General features: G+C 41.2%; 1 protein-coding gene across 1 annotated transcript in view; it reads left to right on the forward strand.

The window, feature by feature from the left end:
• JARID2 (jumonji and AT-rich interaction domain containing 2) overlaps window positions 1-15082 on the forward strand; it is a 213900-nt gene that overhangs the window by 80676 nt on the left and 118142 nt on the right. The window contains exon 2 of the mRNA XM_032114863.1: window positions 11435-11570. Within this exon, the coding sequence (XP_031970754.1) occupies window positions 11435-11570 (136 nt within the window). The remainder of the gene's footprint in view (window positions 1-11434; window positions 11571-15082) is intronic.

Consider the following 15082-nt stretch of genomic DNA (forward strand, 5'->3'; position numbering starts at 1 on the left):
GCAGCCTCAGACCCTAAAATAGATCTAGCAATGAACTGAATGGCTTAAAACCCTGTGAATTTAATTTGATCTTTCTTGTTGCCTTAAATATTGGGACTGAATGAGGATTTCTCTAACAGAACAGAAGGTGAACGTGTTGGTATGTGACAGTAATAGAAGAAGGGTCCAGACCTGCTGTCATTGAGATGCTCTTTCGTAATCAGAGGCTGGGCTTGGCCGTGGGTAGTGGCTTGTCTGCTGTAAGTCACCGTACCTGGGGAGGGGGGAGTGCTGTATCCTCTGATGTTACAGCATCAATGGGGACTGTTGTTCTCAAATGCTTCCCTGGATCCTCTTGTGGGATAGTTATTGTAGGAAAACCTAAAGCAGCCCGTCATGGTTTCAGCATCTGTTTTATGCCGGCTTTGTGAAGGAAAAAAGAAGGAGCTGCAAAATCACGCAGGGGTTCCTTTTTTCCCCTCCTCTTTTTCGTGTAGCACCATGCAGTTAGTAATACCATAGCTGGGGTTTTCAGTTGCGGTGGTGTGAAGGTAACAATGATTTGGCTTCAATGTGCTGCAACAGCTGCAGAATTCATTGGAGCTTAGAAGCCTGTGAGTTATAGCTGTGATGCCATTTACAGCTTTTATGGAAGAGATCTTAAATTTGTGAAATGTGTTACTTTTTGAAGTGCATTATATTTGTAATTCGAATTCTCTAAAATCCTGTCTGAGGGGGAAAAAATAGCTTTGAAAATCCCCCTCTACCTGCTAAAAACACAGGGAACTCATACCAGGTGGGGCAGCAAGTCTCTTAAATTGAGTGATAGAACACATAGATGGATTTGTAAGTGCTAAATGTCAATTAGTGCACTTAAAAGCTTAATGGTTGTCTTTGATGTACTTCTAAAATCCTCCAGTAAAGTTTGACTGTTGCCATTGATCAGGGAGTAGAGGAGGGATGAGGGAATTGTACACCAACCCAAACAGGTCTCATGGAGCTTGCGTGTTGCAAAGCAGCTCTTTCGTCTTGCTTGGTCTGAAATTCTTGACTTGGGTACTCTTAAGTGATCTGCTGCAACTTGTATTCCAGGGAATGGTCTTTTACCCTCCTTGGCACTGGTTGTTTTGACAAATGTTTCACAGGCCTTCTGGGAAGATGCTTGGATACATTCATCTGATTTTTTTACTGAGCGGTGGCCTCACAGAGCAAATGTCGGTTTTATTATTTTCTTCCCTGTGCTACTACAAAACCATCATTTGTTTGTTGGGTAATATTTTGGAAGTCAGATGTATTTAGTACTGAAGAGCGAGCTTGGAAAAACTTCAGAGTTCTAGGTGTTCACTGCTTATGTAGCTTATCTTTCTTGGTGCAGAAAATTTACTGATATAACTACACTGACCTGAAAATCCATTTAGAGTAGCTTTAGAGTCTCCTCATATGTGTCCTTTAACTGGCTTAGGAGCAAAGAGTATAGGTTTAGTTTACATCTTCCAGCTTCAATGGATACTTCCCTCCTAGCTTTAAAGGATATTCTGCCAGTCAGGAATGTAAACAAGGACAAAATGATTCTGATAGAAATCTCCCTTTTTGGGTAGTACATCAAGCAAAATCAACGTCACACTCTAGTGCAGTGTCAGTGTGTCCATCCCAGGAGCCTGTGTCAATTCAACTAATTTGGTTCCCCATCCGGCTCAGTAAGTTTGATTTAGGCCCCAGTATCCTGAGGCTTCCTAGCAATAGGTTCAGCATATTTGACTGTCATTATTTCTCCCTGAGCTTAATTGAACAGGGTTTTTTTCCCTTTTTTTCTTTAAATCTTTTTTTAAATCTGATGATTGCCTAAATGAGGGACATCCTGTAGACTGACATGAAAGAGGAAGAAATCAAGTTAAACATCTCCAAGCTAAGACAAGGGACTCCATGCATCACCCAGACCTGCTTTGGCTCACATTTATGCAAACTTGCAGGTCCATCACAGCGTAAGTTACTTTGTGGGTAGAGTTTGCCATGCCCCAGCTTTGGCAGTGCCACACTCTTCACTGCTGGCCATGGTCCTCTTGCAGGGCTTTGGTGGCGGAGCTACTCATGTAGGCATGAGCTGCTGCAGTGCCATCAAAGTGAATCAGGTAAGCCAAAATTTCTTCTTTGGTTGCTTTAAGCCGGTGAAACCCATTCATACTGGAAAGGTTTAAATGGGGCGAGTACAGGGTCATCTAGGAGGAATATGGTGTCCTTCCCACATTTTCAAGGGGACCTCCATCTGCAGCCTGAAGCCTGGAAGGCGTCACATTCCTGGTGGGCACAGCTATATTAAGCAATGTAGCTAAACTCTATAGGCTTTGGGCTAGTGTACTTATTTCACTGAGGGAGCAATATGAGTTCTGTATTCACAGATGCACATTTTTGCTGAGGTACATATATATATACACACACACACACACACTACACATACTACTATACTCCTAGAAAGCAGATAGATGAGCAGATCTTTTCCTGTGTTATAGGCAAGGCTTCAGCATCTGGGTAACACAGTCCTACAAAAGAAATGGTGTAAACACTGACCTCCTGTTGGACGTGTGAAGATAGATGCTAAACATATTAACAGTTCTTCAGCTTCTCTAAAATATTGATACCACTGACCAACCTGTCAGACACTGCAAGACACCAAAAAATTAGATATTTTTAAATTCTGATTGAAATACTGAAGGCAAATTTATAGCACATCAGTTTTAGCTTTCTCTCTTCCCTACTACCTGTACACTATTTTGGCCTGCAAAAGTGGTTACTATTTTTCAAGTTGAGGATCAAGCTTTCCGGTTGAGGGTGGAAAAAAGTCTTAATATAATTAGCAATATGCAGCAGGATTGGATTAGCCATACACATCTGTAGGTCTTATTAGCAGATATTGAAACTGCAGAAAATGCTTTCTTTGGACTGTATTCATATGACTGCGTACTGGAGCTCAAACACCTTTATAAAAATATGAACTGAATCAAAATGAAATTAATTAGAAAGAATATATTTGAATTTAATTATCTTGAGCTGCTGAATACTCTTTGCATACTGGGTTTTATGTGTCTATCTGAAGTGTACTTGGTGGAGAGTTTTAATTAGAACTGGAGGCAGAGTAAGAATATTTGGAATGTGAAATTTATAAATGGCAGTGATTTTCAGCTAGGAGTGTAAAGGTTTTTTGGAGCTTGCTACCCTTCTTGCTTCTCTTTTCCCCCTTTTCTTAAGCTACTTTTATGTTCAAATTAATACCAGATCGTGAAAAGGAAGAAATCCTGTTGTGGCTCTTGGTCTTTTGCAGCATGATCAGAGTTGTCAGATCCACAGCTGCAGGAGATTTTTTTACCTTTGTGCGTTTAATGGCTCACACTACTCTGTTCTTTGCGGTACCATTTAACCGTAAAAGCGCGGGGCTGTGGATGGCACGGGACATGTGGCTGCCTTGACTACTGTCTCAGATGTCAGACATGCCAAGACTCAAAGAACTGATTTGGCAGCTGCCCAGCAGATTTTTATAAAGGCTCAGTTGGTGGCCAGAAACCCAGGCTGTCAGAGTTGTGTTATGCAATAAATTGTTTTTCAGCAGAAGTTTCTAATCCAATTTCAGCTGTTTTTTTTTTTTTTTTGTACTATGTAATCAAAGATAAATATACATTATTTCATGGTGTTTCAGAGAAGTGAAGACATGTAATGTAAACATCACCCATCAGGTTGGTTTGTTTGTTTTTCTTTTAAGAAAGACTTACCCATTCACCAACACAGGAAATGATTCTTGAATTATTTTGGTTTCTGCCTGGGAGGCGTGCACTTGTATACAACATATCTTTTCAAAGACCATTCAGTGTACCTTTTAGGAGACATTCCCTTTATTTGAAGAGAACACGAGGTAAGGAACCTATTTATAAAGTCAGAGCTTTTGCTTAGGCATAAATTGTCTACTAGTGATGGTCAGACAGAAGATTGTACCATGTCAGGCTGTGATCTACCTGAATCGTTGCAGGCCCTGCCCTTGTAACAGATGCCTTGCCACCCCCTTGTATTTCCCTTCCACTTCTCTAAAGTACATAATTCATTTCAGAATGCAGTAGGTAAGGTTCGTCAGAATGCAGTGAGATATTTGGGGTTCACAGTTAGTTACATTACAGCAAGGTGGCATTAATTTCCTGAATACATCTGTGATGCCCTCTTACCGTGACTGTGATGTTTTGGTGCCGTGGTGGGCTTGCATCCCTCCTAGCATGAGTTGGTGTGCAAAGGGACAACCCCACTTTTTTCTCTGCCCCAGCAGTAGTTGTCTTTTGGTCATATGCTTAAGAATAAGGAAGCTGATCTGGATGAAAACTCTTGTCTTGGAATGAGATTTTGACTCTTCTGATCAAGCTGGTCAAATGGACATTGGGTTTGTAGCAGGTGCATCCCACATGGTGCCAGGTGAATTAAGCTGGTTATGAAAACCACTCCCTCAGTCTGAATAATCACCTTACACCTCCATACCTCTTTCTACCAGCACTCTACCACCCTTGGTTCATGTCAGATCCCATAGCTCAGATGCTCTGGGTGCAAAATGGTTGTTTAGATTCCTAATCTGGCCTAAGAAAGTCATAGCTGTGGAGTCAATGCTATAAGTGAGATGGTTCAAGTTGAAGTTGTGCTGCAGGTTGATAAATTAGAAAACTTGAGACCTGTCTTTACTCTGGATTTGTTTGGGCTTAGCCTTTTTTTCTTTTTTTTAGTATTTATCTTGGCGGACCAATATGGGAAACAGTTGACAGCTTGTAGGCTTTCACTAGTTTCATATTGAGTAATCGTTTTCTAGAGGTGCAGAAACATCATCAAGGCCTCTTAAGTTTATGTAAAAGAAACAACACATGAACCGACCGTTTTTAAAAATTTCATTATTATGCCTAAGATAAATTTAGGAACTATATTTTATTCCTCACTTCTGGGAGTGACTTGTATTTGGAGATTTTGACCGTAACTCTTCTACCATAATGTATTTCTGCAAGAGCAGGTTGAAGCTCACTGGGTTTAGAAGTGCCCAAGGCCTTTAGTGACCCAAAAACCAGAGCATTTCTCTCCCATGCTGCTCTTCAAAATTCATCTGAAAGGAGGAAATGCAGTCCCTGGCGCAGCAGAAGGCAGTGAGATTGCAGGGGATGAAAGCTGTGGGAGAAGTGCTAAAGCAGGAAGAAGAGAGATTTTTGTTTTCTTCCACTGATTCTTTGCCGTGATAACATTGGTTCTTCAAGTTGGGAGCTGTAATGTAACGTGAGTTCTTTGGGGAAGTTTTCTGGAAGTACGAGAGGAAAAAGCAGCTCTAATTACCAGATAGGCTTAAATGCTAAAACAGAGCCATTAATAAAGGAAATTTCCCCTTTCTTCATGTTAGTTAGCACATTTTTAAAACATGACCTATTTTCCTAAACTAGACAGAACAGATTACATTTTCCAGAAGGCATGAGTCACTCTACTATAAAGTCTCCAAGCTGTATCAATCTTCATCAACTTAAGCCATTCATGAAGTTTTGTTTTTTCTCACTGAATATAAGCAGTTTGTTTTAAATGAGAAACTGCTACATCCTCTCTGGATAGTTAAACTTGATTAAAAGGTTAAATATTAAGTAAGTGCGAACTTTATTCTGAGAGGAGAAGGGAGTGGAAGGACCTTGATAGTAAGCGAAAGACTACAAGGATATTGCTGTGGGTATATATAACTAGTTTGCACCATGCTCTGCTTGGCTGTAAGAAGTCCAAGCAGCATGATAACTGCCAGAAGGAGCTACAAATGTTTATTTATGGAGCTTCAGTTGAATTTATTACAGTCTGGTTTGAAATTGTTTCCCTGGAAGTTTAAACTTTTGCTAGAAGTTTGTGCCGAGAAGAGCTTCCGCTGTCTGGTTGTGGATCAGCCCACTGGGTCCTGCAGGTTACTTAGAGAGGGAGGTTACACCGACAGGCCTACAGTGGGGTTTTCCCCTGCAACGTGTGTTTGGGGTGGTGAGGAAGTTGATGGAACTTTGCAATACGATGGAGACCTGCTAACGCAGCAGGGGAAGTACGTGTGTTGATACAGCAATAAGACTTTGCACTTTCTTGTGAGGTTCACTCTGTGCCATACAGATACTGAGAAATTAGGCTTTGTAAATGAGTAAGATAATTGCTAATAAGTACTAATCACACTTAGCAGTGGTAACTCGCCCAAGACTGCACGGAAGGATCGCTCTGAGCCTTGGAAGGTGAATCTGGGTTTTCCACCAATTCCTCTTTGGTCTGACTTTTAGAGAAAAACAGGTATAACTGTTTCCCATTGATAATATACAGCCAAAAGGCAAAAATCTGTTGCAAGTCTTGAATCTAATAAACAAACATTTCCATCTCAGTCCTTTATCTGAAAAGTAATTCGTATGATCTATGAAAATGTGTTGTCTGTTTTTCGTGCAAAAGACATACTTTTTTTATGTTGCTATAAACGCAGTAAAAACCACCCTTTGAAATAGTTCTCCTTCAAAAATATCCTTGAGGAAGGGGTAGAAACTTGTGGTTTGTTTTTCCCATTGCTTCAAAATGACCTTCTTACATCTGCAGGAAAGACTCTCTGGGGGCTGTTGAACCATGAAAGCATATTCATTTAGGGCATTGGGTGTCACAGTGATTTTAACCAAGTGTTGGATGCAGTGCTGGAAAAAGAAAAAAGAGGGAGTTTGTGTTTTGTTGTTTTGGTTTTTGCAACCTGGCATGAAGAATGAGGTCAGGAGATGCGTGCTTGGGAAAGACCCAAAGAGAGAGCTGGAAATACGCCAGCCACACTGAGTCATAACACACATGCTTGTAAGTATCTTTGTACCTTACAAAGTCCTGACTTTTCAAATAAAACCACCACTGCTGTAAAAGTATTTACATAGAAATTAAAGCAAATAGTATGGAGTGCTGCATGCATTCTCTCTTGTTCCAGCTTTGTTTTACCCTGTGAACTATGACTCCTGTTTGCTTAAGGCAAGGCTGGGCCAGGCTAAAGAATGCTGTATCTGCAGTGAATGGAGAAGCTTGAGTCATGCTTCTGCTGCTGCTGCCTAAGGAGCACAGCAGCTCTCATGATTTCAGGCTGACATTTCACCTGCTCAGGAGGTGATGTGAAGCCTGCCCCTCGCTTCTACTTTTTTAAAATTAGGATTTGAGTATAGCTTTGGCAATAGGAAGGTTGTGTGCAGGCTACATGGGCAAACCAGGCAGCTGGACTGCAGGGAACAAGCACCTAGGTTGTAGGTGAATGGCAAGAAGTTACAGCTGGTGCACATTTTGATTTCTTTGCAAATATATACACGTTACATATCGATGTATTATATATATCATTATTGCTATATGTTGATTAAAAACATTAATATGTATTTTAGTTGGTGTGCACACATTAATAGAGATATATTTTATATTTCGTGTATTACATACATTTAGTGTGTATTATATACATTTAATGTTCATATAGCAAAACGTGTGTGTGTAGATATATAGATATATATACACACACACACACACACACACCACACACATATTCCCAGATTAACAGTATGTTGTAGTAGTCTGTTCAGCCGTGTAGTGCAACAGAAAGTTGTTCTTCAATGTGTGAGGTAACATCCTGAGTAGGAATGTACTGTGTAGGTAAAGGGAAGTCGTGCTCCTCTTCCCTGTCCCCTTGGGCTGAACTTGCCAAACTCTTGCTTGACTGTCCTGGTAGCTGAAGTTCAGACATAAATGTACAGTGTGTTGTTTCCTGAAATGGCATAACAAAAAAGGTGGCATGGGGTTTTTTTTTTTGGTTGTTTTTTTTTGTTTTGTTTTGGGTTTTTTTTTGGTTTTTTGCTTTTTTTTTAATTTAAAGGAAATTACGCAGTTGCGTTTCTTAATTCTGCCCCAGGGTTTCCCTGGTTGTTTGCATCTGTTAGTTTTATTCTGAGTTTATAAGATAATCTTATTGTCATACTGGGAGGCAGAAATCATCTCAGCAAACCTGCACAGTGAAGGTTGTGGGCTTGTGGTGATGAACCTGCAGTTTAAGATGTTATTCAGTCCTTTTTTGGGTCTGAGTCAATAATGGACAATCCATTGGTTCCCCATAAGTCGTTTCAATGGCTAATTACTTGCACAGTTGCAGAAATTGTTCTTTAATTCTGTCTTACATTTTTCTGAGTCGAATTCCAGCTGTTGGATGATATTATACCTCTCTCTGCCAGCCTCGAGAGCCATCTATTAAAAAATCTCTACTCCCTGTGGAAATATTTAAAAGCAGCAGTTGAGTCAGTCCCTTTGAGCTTGGGTTGGCGGGGGGGGTGGTGGGGTGGTGGGGTGGTGTTGAGAAGTTACATAGATTAAATTCCTCAAGACTTTCACTTGACCATATTTCTAAGTGGTTCTGGGTGTGTGTATGTTTTGCTAAAGTGAGATAACTGTTGCAGTTGGTGGTGGTGTGAGTGCAGAGTGGGCACATGAGCACACAGCAGCTCTCCCTCCACTGGGGTGATGACACAGAGGTGATCTGACCCATGTAATTATGGTTAAATGTGTCGGGAGCTGGAGCTGCGGCTCAGCTGGGCTCTGAGTCAGCTGCTGTCCAGCATGTGGCTGTTTTTGTGCCAAAGGCTCCAGGGAAGATGCACTTGGTGATTGTGAAACCTTTTTATTGTTCCTGCAGTATGGAGCCATGTGAATACAGGTGTTGGCAGTGGCTTAGCCCCTCATTTTGCTGGCCTTGGATAGGACATGATGTTGGAGAACTTGAGGATCTTTTTTCAAGCTGGATGGTGTGTGCAGGGGAAGCGCACAGCAGAGCGGTGCAGGCAGGACAGTGGCTGCAGCCTGGACACAACTGGGCTGCTGTGGAGAGACTCTCCATGTGCATTTCTGGAGGCAGCACTGCCGTTTCACAGGGCGGATGAAACCAAGATGGTTCGTCTGGAGTTTTACAGCTCCAGGAAATGAGTGTGGTGTGAAGTTGCTTCAAGGAGTGCTGAGATCTTTGTTCCCACCTTCTGGGAGCCATCTCTTGCTGGTGGCACTAATGCCCAGGCAGTCCCCAGGCTGGTGGGACCTTGTCCTGCACGTTGGGCCTGCTAGGGCCTCCAGCTGGCACTAGAGAGACACTTTGGCTGCAGGAAAATAGGGTGTCAGGTTGCACGACATCTTTTTTCATCCGACACATTGCCTGGGAGGAGGGGGAGGTGGCTCCAGACTCTTCACTGGAGGGTGGCCTAGACCAGAGGCCGATAGTGTGTGGTGGTGAGTGCATTCCCTCCCACAGGAGGGACTGTGGTGACCACCTTCCCTTCCACAGAAGGGGCTGTAGCCAGCTGGTGTCAGAGCACAGGTCCTGTGGGTCAGCACATACTGATTTAAAGACCAGTCCTATCAGCAGGTTTCACCCTGTCACTATTGAAGCAGCGAATGCTGCCATGTGCTCCTTGCCATGAGATTGTGTGACAGAGTGGATTGAATTTCTTTCAGGTTTTACTTTACTTTACTTTACATTATTTTAATTTTCTTGTGTTTTTATCACGGTACATTGGCCAGTGAGATCAGGAACCGATGGGTGTTTTTGTGCAACTTCCAGTATGAATGCCAGTGAAGGGAGTGAGTGCTGTCCACAGGCCTGTGTCTGTAACATGGACAGGGGCTGGAGGTGCTTATGACTGTTTCCTAACTGAGCCTGGCTCCCTTAAGGATTTATTAAGTAGTTCCCATGAAAAGAGAAACGCATGATGTCCCATTGGGCCCTTGTTGGTGGGAATGTAAATGGAGGCGTCCTTGGGCAAGCTTTGTTAAAATAGAGCTGCAGCCCTCTCGTGTTTAGTGTTGCTTCTGGTTAGGCCTGAAGCTGCGTTGGCAGCAAAATGGTAAGCCAGAGTTGTTTGTGTAAACCTTTGTTGACAAAATAACTGGATGTACTAGTCCTTTTAAAATGCTTGCTGAGAGATTTTTTTGTCTTTTTTTGGTTGCTGTGGGTGTTGGGTTACAAAGTTTGCTTTCTTGGCCCAGAGCTGCCTGTACTCTAAAACTCTCTGGGCATAGCTCAGCCTTCTTCAAAGTGTAGTAGCTTGTCCCTCGTGCAAAATGCACATCCTGCTGCCAAAATACTGGCTGCTTTCACTGCACTCATTGTGTTGCTTTTTTTGTTGTTGGGTTTTTTTATGTTTTGTTTTGTTTTGTTTTTTAACCCCTGCCAAGTAATTTGTCATAGAATTTTTTTGGGGGCAGGGTGAGGGAAGGAAATGATTTTGATCACAATTTAGCAGCTGAATGCCAATATGCCACTAGAGGAGCAAAGAAAAAGTTATTGCTGGTCACCCTAAACTATGCTTATTTTTTTGGAAGTTGGCGTTGTCTGTCCTTTCTTTGGCACATGGATGGTCTAAGCTCTCCTGCCTCCTGGTGGGGATCGCTGATGGGGCTTGTGGAGTTTCCAGTGTAAGGTGACAGTGACAGTACGCTGTGGTACACTTACCACTTAAGATCTGCCTAGAAATGTTATTCCTTTGCTTTGGCAATGATGTAGCCCCTGAGGAATTCAAGGGCAAGAATGCTTAAATAGTGATTTCCAAAGACCCCAAGACAATTATAGGGCTTATGAAAATATGATGACTTACCTATCTGACTTACGTCTTTATATCAATTTGCTGACAATTTATTTGAATGCTAAAGGCTTTAGGGAAATACTTTTCCATGGAGTTAATCTTTTTAACTAAAGCTAGTACTAAATTTGACATAGACTAGTATTCCTTTTGACAAAATAGCATTTTTCTTCTAAAAATAAAGAAAGTAGAAAACAGATGCCCCATGAGCCAAATTCCACTTGGCTTCATACTGAGATAAATTCAGAATAACTTCATTGTTATCAATATACAACATCATTGTAACACTGCAATAAATGCAAATCACTAAACCGGAAGGAAAAATAACCTGAGCCAAGAGGCACAAATGAAAGCCAAAATGGCAACAAGAGAAGTTGGTTCACCAAACTTTGCCTCTTCAGTTTCTGCAACATTCGTTTTAGTGTTTTGTTGGGGTTTTTTTCCCCTCCTCCTAATTACCTGGGAGAACACTTCCTGGCTGTGATAAATTTCTCTGTGTGGGATTCATTATAAGGATTTTAACAATTACGTTTTACCTCCTGCCTAACACCTGGTACATGCCGACTGCTGTTTGCAGAATAAAGGATTAGAGGGACTAATGCTCTGATTTGATGATAATACTTATGTTTCTATTCTCTGTTAGAGCTGATCAGGTTACATTTTCTTACATAGTATTTTTCTTCGGTTTTACTTTTTTTTTTTTCTGAATTAAAAATAATCTGTGTAGCCCTAGGCTTTGGGGGGTTTGTTTGGTTTAGTTTGGTTTTTTGTTTTGTTTCAGGTGCATGCAACTAATGTCTTCTTTCTGTTTCCGTCTCCTTTAGGATGACAGTGATGGGATTCCCTGGTCAGAGGAGAGGGTGGTGCGGAAGGTCCTTTATTTATCTCTGAAGGAGTTCAAGAATGCACAGAAGCGGCAGCACAGCGATGGCATTAGCGGGAGCCTCAAGGCAGTGAACGGTGAGACACCTCTGTGGTACTGCTGGAAGAACTCAGTTCTTTTTCCATGCTGTAGCAGGGAGGGAGACTAGTGCACCATCTGGCATACACTGTGCCCTTGTGATCCGCACAGAGGAACTTGTTTCTGGAGTGCTTGAAATGCCTGGGTTGAACAGTCTACATGGTTTCTGGCTAACTGACTTATGTGGGGATCAGGGTGGAGGGCAGGTGCCAGGCGGGAGGACAGGGACAGGGTGCCAATCCAGAGGAAAGGAGCCTTTCTAGTCAGTCTGTTTCCTGATGTGCTGAGTATGTCAGCAGAGAAGGTAACCATTTAGAGGTGATTGGCTTCAGTTACCTTGGGCAGAATTTACATACTGTCACTTAGATGCAAGAAACTGAGTAGCATCTGTCTCTGGAGTGATCCAAGTCCATAGGTGGAGGAGCATAGGACCTACATACAGAGTTAAAGGGCTGAGGAGACACAAGCACTGTGACATTGGACTCCCCTAGTTTAGTAGTTCACAGAGCAGTTGTTTAAAGGCATTAAAAGGAGATGCAGACAAGCTTGGGTGACAGGAGCTTGAAAGGAATTGAATTTTATTTTTTTAATGCTCTAGTCAGTTATTATCTGTTGCCTCCCCTTCCCTTAAAGCTTTCTTTAAAAAGCTGTGGTGTCCTGAGAGGTGAATATGAAGTGTGTTTCTTTCAGATTCACTTAGACCCTTACTTGAAAAGGCTTTGTCATGCTGGCTTGAGCCTTGAAAGTGATGACTAGCAGGATTCGGATTTCTGGGCAGGCTTACAGTTTTCACTCACAAGAGCTTATTTGTTTCTTTATGGAGGTTTATGGCAGTTCCTTTTAGGCATGTGCATAACTATACATGTGCTAATGCATTAAAGCAGCAGCTGGGTGCTTGCTTGGTAGGTTATTCATATTTATATGTAGCTTGTGTTGTTGACATGGTGAGTCAGATTCCACTGAGTGTTATTGCCGACAAGGCAGAAAACTAGAGGAATGGCTGGATAACTACAGGCAGCATGATAAAGTCACTGTATTGCATAAGAAATTGCAAACTCCTTAATGTATTAAAGAAGACCTCAGACTTCGGAGTTCAGTAATAATATCAAATACTAATCTGATGGGAAGGGGCATCTAGCTTTAAGAGCAAGCCATTTTTGAGCTTGGAGGTGTACACAAAACAGAGTTGGCTTTTTTCCCTCCAACACCTCTGCATCATTGATCTTCTGTCAAACACAATTTCTCTTGGAAAGTTTCTTATTCCATTGTGGGTGTTTTGTTTAGTCAAAGGAAAAAATCTAAAGGCATGAAGCACAGTAATTGTGTGTTAGGAGGCTTTGATGATGTGCCAGGTTACGGGATGACTGAGGTTTTCATGGTGTCTAGTTTCTCCAAAGGCATCTTAGATAAAAAGTAAGTTGGCTGGAAATGCTGTGTCAATGCAGATACCAGATGTGGAGTATGCCACCGGCTTCCCCTGGCAGAAGCAGAGCTCACATCTTCAGAGCTTTTCTCCTTCACAGAAGTAGATGACCAGTTATTTGGGGGTTGGGTTTTTTTATTTGAGCCAGAATGATATTCCATGTTGCTCTTTCTGTTTCCTAAATGATTTTTAAAAAGTGCTGTCTTGTCACTGCTCTGTTTCAACATCTCTGTCGAAAAGCATTTTTTTTTTTAGCCTTTGATATCTGGAAGAATGCTTCAAATGAGCATTGAGAGAAAAAGGAGGAAAAGGGAAGAGGATTGATATTGTGCAGTGACATCAAGAAAATCAATTTAAACATGCAATTTGTTCATTACATTTAAAAAAAAAAAATGTAGCCATGTATTTTCAAATCCGTGAGTCTCTATGGACTGAGAAAAAAGCAGGTCATCCTGAGAAATTACTGAGCTATTTTGAATTCAGGGAAATGTGTAGTATTTTAAGGATGAGTCTTAGATCCCAGATTTCATACTGTTGGGAATAAAAAATGTTTCCTTGTATGTGTCCTTCATTCAACTTTCAGGCCGTATCCATTGTTTCTTGCATGTTACTCCAAAGGGTAGCATTCGGTTAAATATAGTTTTATGTGAGTCACCCATTTTTTATTAATTTATTTATGTAATGTTGAAAATCAAACTGGTCACCTTTCAGTACTTGGCAAATGTAAGCATTTTCAAAAGTGGAAAGGAAGGGTGAGAGAGGGAATCAGGCTCTCTAAACTCCCTGCTCTGTGCAGGAGTATGGATTGGTCTTGTATGCTTCTGATGCCTGAGGGGACTGCAAGCAACTGGGTAGCAGGATTCAATCTTGGTGCCACCCTCTGTAATGCTGAGAGACTTTCTCTGGTCTGGTTTTATAACTGTCGTTCCTTAAATTTATTTATTCATAGACTTGCAATCTGTATTTGTTTTAGTAGAAAGCATTTACTTGTAGCAATAGAGGAAGGTAAAAGGTACACCAGCCCCTTGCAACTTGTGTCTTTAAGAAGTTTTTATGAATTTGGAGCGGCTGAAGTTTGATAAACATGCTGCAAAAGTTCCTTTGCCAGTGTTTGTGCAGCTAAACTTGTGTGAAAATGATTGTCAGTGGTATTTCATCTGGTCTTAGTAGTATCATTAATGATTTAGTAGCTGGAATACTGGTGCCTCTTCGATTGATTGTGTGAAAAGCAAATTAATTTTAAATGTGGAAGATGAACCCATTAACAGGAGTCTTTTCTGTATTAAAGTTTCTGCAAGCTCTGATGTGCTGGTGGTGGCGCAGAGACAATTAACTCTGTGCCTCTCTGAATAATAAAAATAGAATTTTAAATAAATAAAAATTAAAATTACTTTGGGCAATTTTATGTATTATAATACCTTAGCTGTCTCTGTCTCACTATTAAATGTACTTGTTATCCTGAAAATAATCCTGCCATTTTCAGTTTGTGTCTGAAACCCTGTTACTTAAGTGGTTCCGATGAAAGAGAAAGGCGAGTGGGTATATTTTGGTTGTTGTATCAGTGGTTATATTGCATGCGTGTTTATGTTGACTGTGGATATTTTCAGATTATAGAATGACACCTTACAGTATGCCTTTGTTTCCTGCATGTTCCTCTTCAGCACTTGGGAATATAAAATTTGAAGGAGGTGCTTGTGCTGGTTGTCAAGAAACTCTCTGCAGCCCTAAAAGGGATACTGGAACTCTGATTATGGAAACACGGTTGTGTGCTGGAAAAACCCAGAGGGACCTCTTGAGTGATTTTGAGTAGTGCTACCTGTCATTTGCGTTAGGATTTTAAGAATAGCGATTGGTGTTTGGAATTGTGATACCAATTTTCAGAGATCCTCATCTAAAAGGAGAACTAAATCCTTTGGGAAATTGTTTTCTTCTCATGTAGCTTAGAATGTGAGATAAGGCTATAAAAAAGGCAATGAAAGATGTAATAATGGCTTGCATTCTGTTGATGAGAGTAAACCCAGTACCCTCAAAAGATGATATTATAAAGCAAACTTTTATGACCTAAGATTTTAAGTTCTGTTTTTCAAA

Source organism: Corvus moneduloides, chromosome 1 (genome assembly GCF_009650955.1).
Source record: "Corvus moneduloides isolate bCorMon1 chromosome 1, bCorMon1.pri, whole genome shotgun sequence".
Lineage (NCBI taxonomy): Eukaryota > Metazoa > Chordata > Aves > Passeriformes > Corvidae > Corvus > Corvus moneduloides.